This window comes from Amyelois transitella, chromosome Z (assembly GCF_032362555.1).
Source record: "Amyelois transitella isolate CPQ chromosome Z, ilAmyTran1.1, whole genome shotgun sequence".
NCBI classification, from domain to species: domain Eukaryota; kingdom Metazoa; phylum Arthropoda; class Insecta; order Lepidoptera; family Pyralidae; genus Amyelois; species Amyelois transitella.
The window spans coordinates 2,032,314-2,050,772 of record NC_083535.1 but is presented as its reverse complement, the minus strand read 5'-3'; the positions used below and the strand labels follow the sequence as shown (position 1 = coordinate 2,050,772).

The following is an 18,459-nucleotide window of genomic DNA, read 5'->3' as shown; positions in this document are numbered from 1 at the left end:
AAAAAAAGAATCCCAAGTTTAACAGCCTATCCCTTAGTCGCCTTTTAGGACATCCATGGGAAAGAGATGGAGTGGTCCTATTCTTTTCCTATTGGTGCCGGGAACCACACGGCATTATTTTTACGTAGAAAGATTTGTATAGAAAGATACTTTGTAAACCAGGTTCTAATCCAGCTAATAATTAATCCATGTGTGTTTGCGTTATACGGAAAGCGTATTTGTTTACTTAAGTGCTATACCACGAAACGGCACGGAATTAATTAATGTAAAAATTACAATTATATACCTACAATATATGTAAGTCTGTGCTGTGTGGTTGTTATATTTTATATATAAAATTCTCGTGTCACAATGTTCGTTTCCGTACACCTCCGAAACGGCTTGACCTATTCTCATGAAATTTTGTGAGCGTATTGAATAGGTCTGAGCATCGGCCAACATCTATTTTTCATTTAGTGATAAGGGTTGTCCACCTTTAACATTTTTATTAACTAGAATTAACTTAAAAATTATTTATATGGCAAAACAACGTTTGCCGGGACAGCTAGTATTCTATAAATTTTAACATTTAAAATACTGATTGACTGACATGCCAAAGAACTGCCTTAATTGTTGGGTTTAGAAGTAAAGTCGAAGTTAGTTTTAAATGAAGCATGTAGGCTTCTTATGTGATATACGGGCGCACTAAGAGATTTCACGAAATCGCTAAAGGGTCGGAAATAAAATTAATAACATCGCAACATCCAGTGCACTGCTAAGATACCACAGACACACAACTCATAACAAATAACACCTCTTGTTTTTGCGTCGTCGGTTGAAATATAAGTGTTGCATTTATAATTCTTTCTTTTGCATCTCCCATCGACTTTCAACAGCCCGGTTCAACCTACAAAAAAAAAAAAAATAACCGAGCGCAATTTCCATACAATTACCCGCAGATATCGGCGGATAGTGTTAAGCTTGTTATCTCGTCTTTATGAAGTTTGCCCGAATCCCCCGCTTGTACGGGCAAACAGTTTAACTACGCCGTCGTCCACATTTACTATGCAAACGGGCGAAATTTATATTCAGGCTTTAGATGGGTTGATGTAACCCGATTAGTTCATCGGTAACAGTTTTAAGATTAACTATGATGTGACGTATGTGTTCGTGCGTGGTTATAACAGCGCCATCTATGTTTTCGAACTTAGCAAGTTTGCATAGGTGCTAGGCTTGTTTTGATTCGGTGCGGAACTAGAGCGTTCACATCTACCCGCTTATTCACGAACGTTGAAAAACATGCCTTATTTTTTGAGAGAGAGAGATGATAAAGACAATTATCTTTCAACTACCTACGTACCCTAAATGGGGGAATTCTGATTTTTGTTATTAATCTAATACCTTTCTTACTTGTACCATCTGTTCACGTTTATCATGCATTACACGTGAGTTTGTCGATTCATGCTATTCTTGACTTGACCAGCTTTAGACATGATCACATTATCACACAGATTGAGGTAGCCACAAGTAGGTACTGTTATTCAGAACATAGTTTGGTTTGGTATGTTAATATTGTGTCAAAATGTGTATTTTAATATAATACATTTAATATAATACAAAACTTGATGTCTATTTAAGACTCGTGTGTCGGATAATTAAAAATTTAATTTTGTCAATCGGTTTTTTTGTTTTCTTCCTTGAGGACAAGATTAGGTAAATACTTATATGTATGTCCATTACTAATGTGTTTTAAAATGAATACTGGAATGTTTCAGGCTATCTACGATATGCTAGGCGCTTGCTCGAGTAACAGACCAGCGGATTCTGCCGAAGAGCGCGCAAAGAATATTTTCGCCAAAATGGACGAGAATAACGACGGCCAGCTGACCCAGGAGGAGTTCCTTAAGGGCTGCCTTCAAGACGAGGAACTGTCAAAAATGCTGGCTCCCTAAGCTTTAGGACCACATAGTACGGCCCACATCCCCCCCACCCAATCTAATCCAAACGATAACCCGACGGCGTTAAGTCAGCATATAGCGCTTCGCGGTATAGATATTCTTTCTCAGCCGTATTATGTTTGAATGTGAACGCCAAATGGGGTTGCCAGATTAAAATATTGTCGTTTCGGAACATTACCAAAATACAACTTGGACCATATTGTGCAAGTTGAGATTGTCGGGTTAACCTAATTTCAGTATTATATTCCTTGGCTGAGAACAAAGCTATTCGTTGTAAGGGTGGGTGGGAAAATATGTTCTCTTTATTTAGGACGCCGGCCAAGATGTAAAGGTCCGGAACAGTCAACTAACAACTTAGCTATCTGGCAACCCTAGGTGCATGGTGGAGCACGATCGCTTCACACACTCCAGCGTTTATTATGTAAATAAAAAACCTTCAATCAGTTTTCATTACATAATGAAAAATAATATTCGACGTTTTTATATCTCGAAGAGATTTTTTAAAATGTATCGTTTAGAATGTAGGTTTCGAATTCAATTTTGGAATGTGAATTTAAATGAATATAGTTAAGGATTCGTATTGTCGTGTCGGATTGGAATGCGTACAGTCAGTCACAACTCTCGACTTGACTGTACTTAGTCCGGCTGCGAACAGATGGAACTTCGAGATTCCTAATTTGAATTTAATCATAAGTTATTCGAAATTTGATTAAACTACGAGTGATTCGGAGTTTGATTTAACAATTCAGTTATAATGATTGGATACTATTAATTTATTGCTGGAATCGTTAAGGAATTCCATTACAGTGTGAAGTTGGCCTTAGTGTCGTGACCTGCTGTATGCAAAGTGTACTCACGTATATCCCTGAATTAGATGTATTGTGTTTACACAATACGCAATCCCGGGCGTGAAGCGCAGCTTGCATTTCCTGTCCACCTGTGTAGATGAATTTTGAATAAACACTTTCTATACTTACCTATATAAAAAAAGAATGTTTACGGAAAATAAGAAATAAGTCGCCATGATGCGATTTTTATAGAAAGATGGATGAAAACACAATGGCTGAATATGTTTCGGGAACTAAATATTCATCATAAATTCAATGCAAACAGCGTAGTTCTCATCTATTCACAATGCGAATCGATAATCGAGTGGCTAATATAATATGCGAAGGCCTTCCATAACATAACAATATCTGGTTTATCTGGTAATCTCTTAACATTATCTCGCCGTCTCTCTCGCTTGAATAATTTACACTGCAGTCATAAAAAAAGGACACCTAGTGTTATAAATAAATTTTAATAAAAATTGACAAATGAGAAAATAGTATAATTTTAAATAAAGACAATGAAGATTTTCTTTAATGTGTCTGACATTTCAAAATTTACAGGTGAGACAACGATAAACTCAACACACACTTGAAATAAAAAGATGACACCCATAAATAATAACAATGAATATTGCTCCAAATAGCCAGAGTCACTTAACTTATAATTGTTAATCCACTTAACAATACTGCGATTTGAGAATTTAAAACTGAACTTAAATGTTATATGTAACAACCCACAATAATAATCCACTCTTGTAGTGATTTGTGTTTGATAGTAGCTTCATGGAAGCTTCCAGACTATATACTGACGCCCCTGACAGTATTTGCATGTTTAATCTCATGCGCCGTTGTCGCAAATTGGAAGCTCCATTCGGCTATTGTTTTATGCAGCTCCTAGAGCGGAATTGGCTGATCAATCAATATACGCTGCAAAATTAATTTGGAATTAGTGCTATGAAGTGATGCGATATTGAACAAAAGAAAATAGATCGGAGTGTCAATGGAAGTGCATTCAGTTTGAAGTTTAAAAAAGAAAAAAAAGCAATGAGAACTGTCTGGAAATGAATCGCTCCTGTCCAATATTATGAAGTTTGAAAAAGGAATAGAAATGAGAACTGGCTGGTTTATTTGAATTATTCCATCTAAACGTTAAAAGTAGCTTGTAAACATACGCATTTCACATTTGAATGCCCGCTTGATAACAAATGCGCCATAGATATCTTCGGTCTACTTGTCTACATGTAAACAGAAAGCGATCGATACTGAAAATATAACTACAGCATATTGTGGACACGCTAGCTTGTAAGCTGCGCTTCACCGATTCCCATCATGTTCATCGATTTGTATAAAGTTGTATGTAATAAATCATGACATTGATGTAACGAATATGAAGTATTGGTGAAAATTTAAAAATGTCCATTCCTATTTGGTAAAAATATGTGAACGGTAATTGTATGTCAATATTCTATCGCTGTCGGATTGTCCACTTTGCTAATCGAATAAGTACTGTATCCGTACCATTCACGAAATAAAAATGTCCTCATATATTCGAACATGTCCGATTAAACTTTAATCCTATCCGATGGATGCATATTGCACGGTATAAACAATGTCAATCTTAAATTTTACTGTTAAGGCAACAATTAGCGTAGCCATTAACCAACAGAATCGATCAGATTGTAACATCTGCGAACATTTTGCGTTTGGCTCATGCAAAATTTCACAAGCGCAAACTGATCTCTTCTGTCGAATTAAGTCTTAAAATTAATGTTTGACATAAAGTGGAACATTTTGAATATCTTAAAAAATATCGGTGTTGTATTTACTCCGTTTATATTCCTTCATCGGTGTTGTCCTTCGCTGAGGATGTCCACTTCACCTGGTCGGTGTGAAGCCGGCCGCCCAATGAGCTTTACCCCTTTCATCATTCGTTGCTTCACATATTACTTTCGCCGAATCTATACAATTAAGGCTATGGAATAGGTACTTTAAATTTCCACTCTAGTTATAAAACTATCATGTATTTCTATTCTACGCTGTGGTATTTAGCATCTCACTTATTTCTCCACTGTGCCTTCTAGTTCTCTGTAAATACTTGATAATTTTTCAACATTCCCTCACGCTCTTTCATCCTTCCATTTTCATCGTATCGCCAATGGTGCACCGTTTCCTCCAGTGAACCTTATTAACGCCCTAGTCACTTTAGGTTATGTAGACTTAACAATATCTTTTGTTGTAACCCGTCGGCTACATAAGCACAATAGGGGTCGCGGATTCAATATTTATTTATGATAATTATTGACTAAAATGTTCGAATATATATGTCAGCGTGGAGCTAAACGCACAATTTGTTTGATTAGCATAAATTTGATTTATTTCTTTAAAAAAGAAAGCAGTATAAATTTTATGTGTAATTCAAGAAGATATTACTAACGATTTTGATGAAAATTAACCCAAAGCCTCGTTGTGCAAACTTAATTATGTTGAAATTGTATAATTTTATGAAATTCATCTAATTTATTGAACATTCCACGATGTATTTTGATTTATTTATTTAATAGTTTTAACAAACATCTGTACAATTGTTTCTATTTTTTGTAGAAGTTTGATTGCATTGTTTTAGTACATAATATATAATTGTCAGGAACCTTTGCGTACTTAAATGTAAACGATTTGTAAATTTCTTTATTCAAATACGGAAGATGTGAAAATTTTATTTCATTTTAAATGATTGTTGTATAGTTTTAGTTAGAAATGTGAAAATATAGTCAAATGTTTGATTTGTAATTAAAATAAGTTATTGAAACGAACAAAAATTTGAGAACAAGACGATGAAACTGATTATAATGACTGAATTATATAAAAGTAGGAAAATGGGATCAATAATACTCATTCGGACCTGATGGTTACTCTCGTAGACAGGGTTTTGCGTAACATATCACAAAATTGAAGTTTTAATCGGAGTTTTTCTTTAATACCATATATAAAAAGAAAATCAAAAGGTCTCCGCTTTAAAACTATCGTTGCAATTTACGTTCTGGCTGTAACATTATCCCTACCACCAGATGTTGAGAAAAAAAAGGAACAAGTTCTTGATGGCCAGATAATGTATACGCAGAGTGAACTGCTTAGAAATGAGTGTCAAACAACATTTCGCAGTACCAGTAAATAATCTTTAATATTCTAAGCATACATATCTCAACGGAGAAATAAAATTTCATAATGTTTGGTCAATTATATTTTTTTTAATTTACGCGCGACCCAGGCCTATGTGTCAGTTGCTTTACGGACTACTTGGTAGTCGAAATAAACTTAGTAGCAGAGCCGAGCCGAGAGTTGACCAATCACAACGCGCGGTTTCATCGAGGATGAACCGCGATTGGTCGTCACGGCTCTGATTTGCTTAGTCCAGCTGATTCCAAATTTAATTTCGCGTCAGTTCTATTTTTTGTAACGGTACAATTTCATTTAAATTTCTGATCCCAAATAGTTTTGTTCTGTGAGAATTGGAGCAGCTAAATGTTAGATAGTTGTCGTCTCTATAACTTCTTATGCCACTAATAGCGAACTTCTTGAAACTGCGCACAGTGCAGCACAAAACCGATTTAATGTAATTACTCTCAGTAGTGTTTGTGAATTATGCCATATTGTACGCGTAAGACATTTCTCGTTGAATGTATATTCAATGAGTTTTTCCTTTCAATGTGATTCTGGGTGTGTGGAATAAAGATCTAGAAAATGTAATGTAGGAAAAATATAGTTAATAGTCAATATTTGCCTTTCAATTCCAAATTGGATATGTTGATTTCACACGCTATGTATGTGACGCCAAAATTGTTCTCATTTTGTAACCGAAGAGATTTGGTAGTATCAGTGACAGATCTTATCTATCCCTTTTCCACAATTGCTATATACAGAGTGTAACAAAATGGCGGCTTAACATTGAAATATTAATTCTAAGATAAATACAACATCCTGAAAATTATTACGATTAATTATAAAATCGAAAGAAGTTTCAACTTCATCATATATTGCTACACTCTGTATAACCAGTCACACCTAGTTGTACCGCTCAAAGAGCGACGTAAATGCGCCTAAAAGCAATTTATACGCCATATTGTAACGCATGTGATGTTAATTTTGTGGTATAAAGTATTTATATTAATTTTAGTGTACCATGTTATGTATTACGTTTTATCAAATATAATATGAATGCTCTGAATATTTATATTTAGGAACCATCAATTTTTTTTAATGAAGTTATGAGTGCTATACCTTTAGGAAGTTTTTGGTTAAAATACTGCAATAAAAAAAAATTAATTCTAAGTTATTTTCCATTTGATAAAACGTAATACAAGTCTATGCTTCAATATATTTTCTTATCCAGTAGTTTTACGAATTTATGATAATAGTTGACGAGCACAAATTACTTCATACACTCTATTTATTTCTATAGTCTACATGTGTAATAGAATAGGTATAATAATGAGATGTAATTTAGACGCAATAGATGCACCAACCGATCAAGTATCTTTGTATATGTAGCAAGTCCCTCAAGATGTAAAATCTCCCGGATTAATTCAAGGGCCTATTACAGCCTCCATGTGTACTCTTAGGATTTTTATTGAATTACCTTTATAGGAAGTGGTGTGTGATAAGCCCTTTATATTTAAATGTATTGCGGCGTTCCATGCCTATTTGACATTCTAGCCAAAAAAGATGTAATCGAGTCTATTATTCGAAATTCAAAAATATGTACTCAAATCCTAATTAAGTGGGTAGATTTTAACCGATTTGTGTAATGTTTATATTGGGCGTGTAATTTCAAATATTTTTTCATAGATTTTTTTAAAATCGTAAAGCAACATACTTTATTGTGGATCCGGTCAAATGCCATGATGAGTAATTTTATTTATTATTATTCATATGATAGCTTGACATTATTATGACTTCTTTTAAAATCGACAGTTTTTGTATTCGAAATAAATAGATAATTTTTTATTACCTTTTGGCTTACAATTGAGATAACATCAGCGCCGTCCGGCATAAACCGTACATGATTGTTGTTTAAAAATGTAATGTATAAACATCGTCCGAACAATGAAATTTGTCAATTCCTTAGACGAATGTCCTCTGAACATGGAACGCACGCTCCTTTTCCTAATTGTATTAGTCACTTCACGTTACTTAATGTAACACTACCTTACGATAGTAATCAATCGGCAAAGATCGCATATGACACGAATATATTAAAATTGAATTTTAAAATATAGACCTTAAAGACTGGATTAGTTCGATCTTCAAAACTCTGACGCGGAAGCTAAACACTTGCAGTTAAACTTGCAAACTATACTTTAACGATTTGATATTTAATTCCATTTTCCTTTCGATCCGAAGTGATTTTTGCCGTTTGGTAACGATCGTTCATAAGTAAGCATTTCTGCTTTAAAAATCTAGATACGTAGGTGATACTTCTGTCTTGACAAAACTGATTTATTGCAATTCGTTTCGATTACCTTCTGATGAATCTCCAAGTCTGAGTAATGTTTTTTAAAAGTATTTACAGTGCATAGTATACTCATGCGAATGCGATGTTTTAGTGGAAGCGCCATCTGGCGTCGTACTTAGGTTATGGTAAATAGGCACTTGTAATAGAATTATTCACGTGTCCCCTCCCGTACAGTTTCTGTTGTATCTCTTAAGAATACATATTTTTAATGATTCACATTTTGCCTATTCATGTATAATATACAAATTACAAAAACAAAAATTCGTTTGTGATTTGTCTATTTCTTCTTATCTCTATGGGGGTTTTTTTTTAATAAGCTTCGGTTGTTTTTTAAAAGTACCTCGTTTCTTTTATTTTTTCTCATAATTTTTCGTCAATTTTGAGCAATGTACAATCTTGAAATTAGCTTGAAACAAAAGAGTTCGACAGATAAACATATAAGTGCAGGAATCTTCAGGTGCCTTCTACTTAGTTAGGTCCTCGTACGACGGCCAAACTATCAGGCCAAACTCAGTTCTCATAAATGACACTGATGATTCAAAGCACATCATCGAAAATCAAGATTCGAGGAGAATAGAATTGGTAGTATTTTCATGAATATTTGTCGTGTTTTTTTTTAATAATACAAAGTTTAATTAGTTTAGTCATAGAATTCGGAATAATATAAGACTATAGATAGGGTAAGTACTGATAAATTTGATGTCGCAACAGATTGTACCATATCGTTTTTATATTGCATCTCAATTCTGTTATTATTTGTCAGTTTGGCTACTGACGCGTGCAAGACGACTTCACACATATGTTTGTTCACGATAATCTCGCGTTTCTCTGAACCGATTTTGATGCGGTTTTCTGAAAAGTGTTTCTTTCACTTAGCACAAGATTTAAGAAATTTAACCCACTTCAAAAAGGAGGATATCGATTGGAGGCGATTTTCTCGGCGGAAAATTGCTAATAGTACATATTACATACATCATCCCTATATTCATTGTTTCGAATACATTAAGAATTTTTTTTACATCCTATTTTATTCTGATTTATATGTTTGGAATATATTTAACATTCGAAATACATTTCGTATATATTATTATATATATTATTAATTTCAATTATGTTTTAGGGCACAATATTTGACTAACTGAACGAAAGCTGGTTTTTCGTATCGCCGTATCCTGAATAACATTGTACAGATATAAACAAAAATGGGTAAACAAAATAGCAAACTCAAACCCGAGGTTTTAGAGGATCTGAAGCAGAACACGGAATTCTCAGGTAAACACCCAAGTGTTTTCTTATATATAAAATTTTCGTGTTACAATGTTCGTTCCCTTACTCCTCCGAAACGGCCTGACTGATTCTCATGAAATCTCGTGAGTATATTGAGTAGATCTGAGAATCGGTCATCTATTTTTCATACCCCTGAGTGATAAGGGTTGTCCACCCTTTACAATTTTTTTATGGCAAAACAACGTGTACCGGGACAGCTAGTTAATAAATAAAATCACGCCTCTTTCCCGGAGGGGTAAGCAGCAACTGCTTCTTTCCACGTGCCGCTTTTCATCTTAGTATCTTTATACTCCTTTCGCTTCATCCATATTCATAAGTCCCTTCGTACTAGGTAGTCTATGCATGAACGTTGAGAAGTATGTCCTTATTTCCTTCTCTCAAAAGATGGATAGAGAGGGGAGGTAAGATATATCTCCTGTCAATGTTCGTGAGTAAAGGGATTGGCCTTTCGCCAGTATGTCCCCGATTTGATGACCCAGGTGTAATAGTAATGGGAATTTCTGGAAAGAGTCACGGCCTGAATTACGCAGTGACTGTACGGTTCTCAGCCACATATCCCGGATTCGAACTTCGGTCAGGTCATGATGAAAAAAGTTTCTTCTCTGCATGGCCGTGTTGATGTTTTTATCGCGCCAATTAGTCGCGCGTGCCATGCTAGCCCCGCTGTCTTTAGCTAGTCCGCCCTAGAACGGGGAGTAAGTTGTTGGGAAATATTGCAAAACTCTTTCGTGTTCCTTTGGACTCTTATGATTCACTTTTAATAGATCGTTTCTGTTTTAATATTCTGATATAATTAAAATATGGTTTTGAAACAATTATTACAGATGCAGAAATACAAGAGTGGTACAAAGGATTCTTAAAAGATTGCCCCAGTGGACATTTGTCTGTAGAGGAGTTCAAGAAAATATATGGGAACTTTTTCCCGTATGGCGATGCTAGTAAGGTGAGTTTGGACATTTCCAGGGGAGTCAAGTTCTAAAAAATCCCTCACTTAGAAGTATGATCTCTGATAATTTAAGTTCTGTCAGACTTTTCCACTTTTGCAGAGGAATCTAATCTATATTGGGTCATGGTTACACATCCAGTTGCTTGAATGTGTAGGTTTCCACGATGTTTTCCCACAACATAAGAATTGGTTGGTACTCAAACTAATGAACATAACTTAGTAAACAGAGTCATTGTTACATGGCCGAAGAAGGATTTGATCCTCTGCCGCCATGCACATTAAGAGAGGCCGAGGGGCCCACTGACGCTCTTGACGTGATACATATCTCTTACAGTGTAGATCAAAAAGATTCAAAGACCACGTTCAGGTGTATATGTTTTTTTTAAAATATGTATGCAAATATAATTTTCATGCAATCCCCTCGCAACAGTTTGCAGAGCACGTGTTTCGGACGTTCGACGCCAACGGCGACGGGACGATAGACTTCCGGGAGTTTCTGTGCGCCCTCAGCGTGACGTCACGCGGGAAACTCGAACAGAAGCTCAAGTGGGCCTTCTCCATGTACGACCTCGACGGAAACGGGTATATCTCTCGACAGGAGATGCTCGAAATTGTCACCGTAAGTTACTCTTTCTCTTTCTGATCCTTGCTCTTTCCCTCATTTTGAAATCGACTTTGTAGCGTTTATAGCTGCTACGCTGTTAAGCCAGAACGTAAGTGATAAATGCGTGCGTCAAGAAGCTGATTGATCAGTTAATGGCTGAGAAACATATAGACCAAAATTGTAGGTGTAAGGTTTCTCCAGGTCTTGAACAGACTTCCTTAAAACACCCACCAACGCATGAGATTCTCCTGATAGATACTGGTAGCTACGATGAAAATTTAAGACTTTCGGCTGGTCCTGTGCGCCCTCAGCGTGATGTCATGAATCTCGAGCAGAAGCTCAAGTGATTCTTTATGAACTTAATGGCAACGAATACATTGCTCGACAGGAGATTCTTTGAATTGACACTGTGAGTATTTTTTCTTCTCTTTTAGCTTAATAATCCGGTAGCATTTCCAGCTTCTTCGCTCCGGAGTAAGAGTTTTGGACTGTCACAACGAGCTCGGAATTATTACGTAATTCCTACTTCTGCTTTTTATCTCCCTCTCACCATAGCTCTATCTCACATCTTTTCATAGAACTTGTGATGTCTTCAGCTACGTTCTAGAGCAAGAAGGCAAGTGACAAATGATTGCCTTGAGAAGCTAATCGACAAATCATCAGGTGAGAAACATACAAACTAAACCATACAGGTCATGTTTCTCGTTCTTTGCATGTAAATTTTAAGGTTTTCTTTTGAACTTTCATCGCCGCACGAGATAAAAGTCAACGTTATTCCGTTAGTAGTCGTTTAAAGTTGCTGCCCACCAGTTCAGGTATCAAAAGCTAAGTAATTAAAGTGCTTGATATCTACTCACGGGAACTATTTTCAGGTTCAATCATTTACTACCTTACGTTTTTAGCTTTTTTTTTACTTTAGTAACTAGTATAGATATTTCAATTAATTTTTAAGACTAACGAAACAGAAACTATTTCATTCTACTCTTAGAATAGATTTATAATAGAGTACATGATTGAACCTGATATCGTCTCTATGACGCTTTCCTTCCCTTTTCATCGTTTAGGAGAGATCATTTCGATACCTGAGAGCCAATGAAATATTTGGATGAAAAATTAAATTAATCATTTGAACGAAACATACCCATTATAATTTTCCACCTAATCAAATTTCAGGCTATATACAAAATGGTCGGTTCCGTGATGAAGATGCCAGAGGACGAGTCCACCCCTGAAAAGCGGACTGATAAAATATTTCGACAGATGGACAAAAACAAAGACGGTAAACTCTCCCTGGAAGAGTTCATAGAGGGCGCCAAAAGTGACCCCTCCATCGTTCGGTTGCTCCAGTGTGATCCGCAGTCCCAGTGATATCATAAATATTAATTTTACCAATGAGGGTATTTCGAAATATGTCACTCCAGAAGACAGCACTAGGTCGTCACGTTCAATTCTGTACTACCTTTAGTGCAACATATTATGAATATTCTGTTCAGTTGTCAAAGCGACATTGACATATGTTCCCTTTGACAGCTCAAGTAGCGCGGTCTGGGGACACAAAGTACCCTTCCATTGGTAAAATCTTTATCCACACTTGTATTATTGTAAAATATCAGTTTATTTATCATGCTTGTAAGAGCTAGTGTGCGGCGTAATCTCTTTGAAATTAATTACCGGACCGTTGCCTTGATGTCTGACCGACTATATCCGTTACATTATTAATTTCTTGTAATTATAAGGGAATAACAACTTATGAAAATATATAGTACAGATTAAACAGCAATATTGTTATGTAAGAGTACAAAAAGACAATATATTTAGTGGAAAATATACTGGAATATTTATTATTGAGAGATGTATTAAATAAATTGACGTTACTACCTAATGACATGTAGATTTTAATGATTATATCTTAATAGACTATAATATAGTAATGTTTATTTTTGTTACTCGCACTAACTTGAACGCTTTTAGAAGAAAATATTACCCTGACTTTGTCCAAGGAACACATATTCTAACGAATATGTTGATTGCAGCATATATTTACATTTTTGTAGGTGATCACACAGCGAGGAATGTACAGTGGGGAGCAATTATACTGACCTCAAGCAGAACCGTTTGTGTCACGTGGGTCGGGTTTATTTGTTTGCCACTGTAGTTTATTGTACAGCAGGCTTCATAAAAATGTATACCACCTGCGTATCGTAGATGGTATGTTTTTGATTCTAATCCGCTGTACTTACGTCTATTTTGATTGAATCTTGTTTTTCAAAGTTCGTTGTGGCTAATTGGGATGTATAGAATAGAATACCATCTCGGTACTTTCCTTAAAGTACTCGTGGTGGTATAGTTTTCTATGTAACTATCATTGTACATATTCACGTGACACTAATGATCGTGTACCAATTGTGCGTTCAAAATGTAGTAGTAATGAAACGATTGTATTCAAGAATGGTGTAGTACAAATGCAAGACACAATTTCGTGTCTCTGTTCCAATTTTTATGTAATAACATCAATTTAAGCTCTCTTCTTAGTAGTATTATAAAACGAAAAATCAGACATCAGGGCAACGTAATTATATAACTATTGATAGTGTTTTCCCAGAAATATAGTTAGGATTTAGGATGCGTACTTACAGAAGCGTACCTGATTTGAATTCGACCAATCACAGTGCAAAGCTATTTTGCGAGCGCATGATTGGTTTACATTTGCACGTCTCCGCTCCACTCCACTTTTGTAAGGACGCATCTTTTTTGATTGATAACATTTAAGCAGGAATAAGCCTGCTCACTCAACCGCTGTTGGTTATATACAAATTAATTCAATATTAACTGTTTATTATAATATTTAAATGTTACTATGACCTATGATATTTGGTTGTTTTATGAGACTGAGTCCGTGATGTGTATGAAAACAAATGAAAAATGTTTGCAACCGGTTGCAGCTCATTGATATTGAATATATTACCATGTCATATAATTTATTCTGGATTTTGTATAAAATGGTACTGATTAGATAGTTGTGCCCAAAATTTATTTTAATTCAGCAACAATAAATTTGGTTTAAATGAGCACATTAAGGTGTGACCTACTTAGCAGTAGCAACTATTAACACAATACCATTCGGCGTTCAACTGTAGTTTATTATACGATTTATGATTGAATGTACACTAAATGAATCAGGAATTCGTGCCTACAGCGGTACACACATAGTAAACGGCGTTGAAAGAAGCGGAGTTGACGGATATTGGCCAATTATAGCGTTTTTTTGATTTTGACACTATATTTTGCAAAGAATGTGGAGTTCGGTTCAGGTTTTTGAGTAAATGGTATAAAGTCATCCTTATACTTGACGCTGTCGTGTCATGGCTGTTCAAAGCAATTCTAGATGGTATTTTAGAATTGTTTTGTGTTAACGTAACCTCTATTATAGTGCCTGTGGCCTGGTAGGCTACCACACTTTAGTGGCTGTGAATAACGCTAATTCGTTGGTTGCCGATTTATTGTCTTACGTTTTGGTGTTTGTGTGTTTTTTAATTTTTTATTTTGCAATCGAAAGCAATCGTATTGCCTAGTTTTTCGTGTCTTTTGTGAAGTGCCTGTAAATATTAACTTAATAATTATTGTCGGACTAAGGCGTCGTTCATCATTTAACATTTCAACAAAAAGTTAATATTTAGTATTAACACGTATAATTAGAGCCTCCCATTAATATTGCAGTTTTACATTAAAATGGTTTAAAAAAATTGCAATCTAAAATTCCAGCACTGTCTAACAAAAATTTCGCTCATAATTAGAGTTTTAAAGACCATAAAAGAACTTTTGTTCTCTGTCTGCGAGATTTCTATATCTGTACTATGATAGAACAACCAGTAACGCAGCGCTTATTCGCGGTTGCCGGATTGGTTCCCATTTGCACATCTCTGCACCGCGCATTTTAAATTTCGATCATAATATATAATTAAATACATCAATCAATAATGCGTATATCATACAATTATTAAAGTATACAATTTAATGTATTTATATCGTACGTTGTAGATCATAATTTGTGAACAGTGCTAGAGTAGTTTTGATTGTTACATATATAGAATTGCAGAGGTCGCGTTCAAAGTTGGTAAAGAAAGTTTAATGGTAAATAAATAATTAAACATCTCGTGACATGAAGGTCATCATATGTCTGTTTTATCAGATAAATAAATGTCGCTTGTATTAAACTCACTTAAAAACGGAAAGAACATTTGTGCTATCACGAATCTCTCCTTAACTGTATAGAATTCCACCATTTGGGTATTCTTGCTTGAAGCCGTTAAAATATCGAGTTATGCTATTGTACAAAATAAAGAATGCCAGCAAGATGCTACTACATCGACAGCACTAATTGAGCGCCATCTACATTACCTCTGCAAACTTAGTCTGTTCGAAAGTCGATAAACGCAAGCGGTCGTTATTAGTTTGGCTACCGTCTTATAGATGGCGCTTTGAATAAATTAGCAGATAATCCAATAAGAAATAATTATTTCTGATATTGGTACAATTCATATAAAGAACAAGACATTCAATAGCCCCATATAATTCGTATATTTTCCCCGCAAGTCTCATTAATGTTTGAGACAGAGTACAGACATTTTAATTATGGTCCTAAAAAATTAAGCTTTCCGCTTAAGTCTATAAAAATTAGATCTGCATTATGTTGCTTTCAAGCAAATAAACAATTAGTTTTGAGTTTTTTAAGACTTGTTGATGATAGTGACCAAATTTAAAAGCAATGAATAATTAGCATACATCATACGGTCTTATACATACTTACATAAACTCACGCCTTTTTCCCGGAGGGGTAGACAGAGATTACATCTTTCCACTTGCCACGATCTCTGAATACTGGCGGTTTTATAAGGAACCTATAATTATTTTATAGGAAAATAGGTACAAAAGCATGTAGGTTATTTTCGTATTCACTTCGAAAATAGATTCAGCCTCAGAGATATTTCGGGTCGAGCCTTCTTACATATTTCGGGTATAAGTACAACAATATTTGTTATAAAATATTACTAAGTTAATTCAGTAACAAAAGAAAAACATCGAAAGTATTTACAGTACAAGAATTTTTTGTGTAGATATCAAAATTAACAAGTTTATTCTAAATATAAAAGCGATTAATATGTCGTCGCTAGCCAGGGGGAAACGCCTTTACGCGTAGGGCGAACCTTAATTTGCAATGTTATTATATATCATAGATTCTAGTTATATATACCTAAGCCTTGGAAAAATTATCATTTCATATAATGTGTTTACACCTAGAAATATTATTTTCAATAAACTAGTATAATGCGTAATTTAATGGAAATCGTTCAATTTTAAGCAATATAATTATGCGGTGCGCGTATAAGGATGACTTCTTATAGGACTCGACGATTCTCATAAAGCAACCAACATATTGTAGTATTTGAAATTTTAATTGTGTCCTAAACCGTAATGTAACGTAATTCTAATAGATAGCCTTATCAATAGACTTGCTAATGTCGTAGATATATGGTACCCGATATGGTGAATCCCAGCGATTGTAAGAGACGATTACGATCTTTTGCTTCTATAAAAAAAGAGTGTAAAGCCACGGCACTGCATGTGCCATGTATTTAAAATAAAAAATCCCAGAATCCCAGTAATATAATTTAAAGTAGTTATTCTTGTCTATAAGAATAATAGGAAAGGTTTTTACCATCCTAAGAAAAGTTTGTGTACACCTAAGCAAAACCTGGGCGCGACGTGAGTCAAATAAAATATCAAAAGAAATATTTTATGTCCTGTGGTATTGCAAGCACTGTTGATTTTTGATCTCGTATTAAATAAGTTACCGCTGTTAAGACAGATGGCAGCACACGAAACAACTGCTAAAATAATTGCAATTTTACTACCCTCCGATAGATGGCGGGATGGTGTTTTGGAATGGTGAAATATAATGAAGTTATTTCTGGTTTTGAAACCCATCAACCATCTATTTGGGTGTAATTTAAGCAAATGTGGAAGATCTTTACAAAATAAATATGCTAATAACATTAACAAGTTGTCAGCGTCACAAAAAAGCCTTTTGGTCTTTCTTGTGTGTGCCAACAGTGGTAACTGAACGAGGTTTCAGCTATCTTCTCACTGCTAGCATCCACCACTCTATAGACCATAATGTTATTTAATATTCATGTTGGTATTTGTATACTTTACGTACGTATTCTTAGCTTTTATCAAGGCGATACAATACAATATCAAGTTGCATACATCAAAATATGGTACGGAAGTGGCTGATATTTGATGTATGTAACTCTTGCCGGCGCTAGCACTGAAAAGACAGTAAAAGTATTTGCACAACGTGAAGACAAACACGCAACAAACGAACAGACGAATATAATATGATAAATATACAAATTAAAGTTAATTTATAATTATGTTTATATGCTGATCTATTCGAGTAGCTGATATTATTAAGGTTTAGGTTATAATGATTTTGAAAATAATAAAAAAAAAAAAGAAATATGTAATCCTCGAGTCAGCCTAAGTATTATTCGATTATTTTGTTTATTTTTAATGTTTTGTAAGGCTTTTCTTACGGTTAGTGCAAAATTTAACATATTAAGGGAAGACGATCTAGAAAATCCTTAATCATCTCATATTATTTTGGCGATACCGGAGTTGTATTTAAGATTTTGACAGCTTTCGATGTTATGCTAAATTGTACCTTATATAAATACATTTGAGTTTATTTTACCTTGACATGTATTCACATGTAATACAACTTTGAATCTACACTTTATTATATCGTTTGCTACAATAGCATATTTGGGATTAAGGTTCACAAACATCATGTTTAATAATAAGGCCGAGGTTTGCTAAATGGAGGAGTCAAGTTCGACCAAAGTTTTTTTAGAGATGCGATAAATCCATTCAAAACTATCAAACGAATCGGAATAACGTTAATATTTATCATCATTAACGTCATATGTCGATAACAGTCGTGAAGCACAGCAAATTCAATATGAACCTTCCTTTTATCTTACTTATAAATAAGTGAGAGGTTCATAATCAGATTAATTAAGATATAATTCTCAATGTTCGTGTCTTGTAATTTCCTTTTTTTTTTGCTGTATTTCATTTTCAGTGAAAAGGGTGTTTTATTAGCATTGGTTTAATAAAGCCATCGAAAAGATTTTTTTTGTTGATTGATTTAGGCTTGAACCGTGCCTTAACGAGGCCAGATTAAGAGTTAGTAGCTAAACCGTTCTTATGAGTAAGCAAAGCAATATGTATGTAGGCTTTATTGAATTTTTTTGACATATACGATATTTTTATGAACACGACGC

The 18,459-nt window shown here is 34.7% G+C and overlaps 2 protein-coding genes across 4 annotated transcripts in view; both read left to right on the top strand.

The window, feature by feature from the left end:
- Positions 1–8,545, top strand: part of LOC106130561 (neuronal calcium sensor 2) — a 111,690-nt gene extending 103,145 nt beyond the window's left edge. For all 3 annotated transcript variants that reach the window (XM_060953673.1, XM_060953674.1, XM_013329425.2), the window contains one exon: positions 1,755–8,545. In XM_060953673.1, the coding sequence (XP_060809656.1) occupies positions 1,755–1,931 (177 nt within the window). In that variant the 3' untranslated portion in view covers positions 1,932–8,545. The remainder of the gene's footprint in view (positions 1–1,754) is intronic.
- Positions 1–18,126, top strand: part of LOC106130560 (neurocalcin homolog) — a 121,455-nt gene extending 103,329 nt beyond the window's left edge. Inside the window, exons 2-5 of the mRNA XM_013329424.2 lie at positions 9,397–9,548; positions 10,388–10,506; positions 10,940–11,128; positions 12,287–18,126. Of these exons, the coding sequence (XP_013184878.1) occupies positions 9,479–9,548; positions 10,388–10,506; positions 10,940–11,128; positions 12,287–12,481 (573 nt within the window). The 5' untranslated portion in view covers positions 9,397–9,478 and the 3' untranslated portion in view covers positions 12,482–18,126. The remainder of the gene's footprint in view (positions 1–9,396; positions 9,549–10,387; positions 10,507–10,939; positions 11,129–12,286) is intronic.
- Positions 18,127–18,459: the final 333 nt, after the last annotated feature.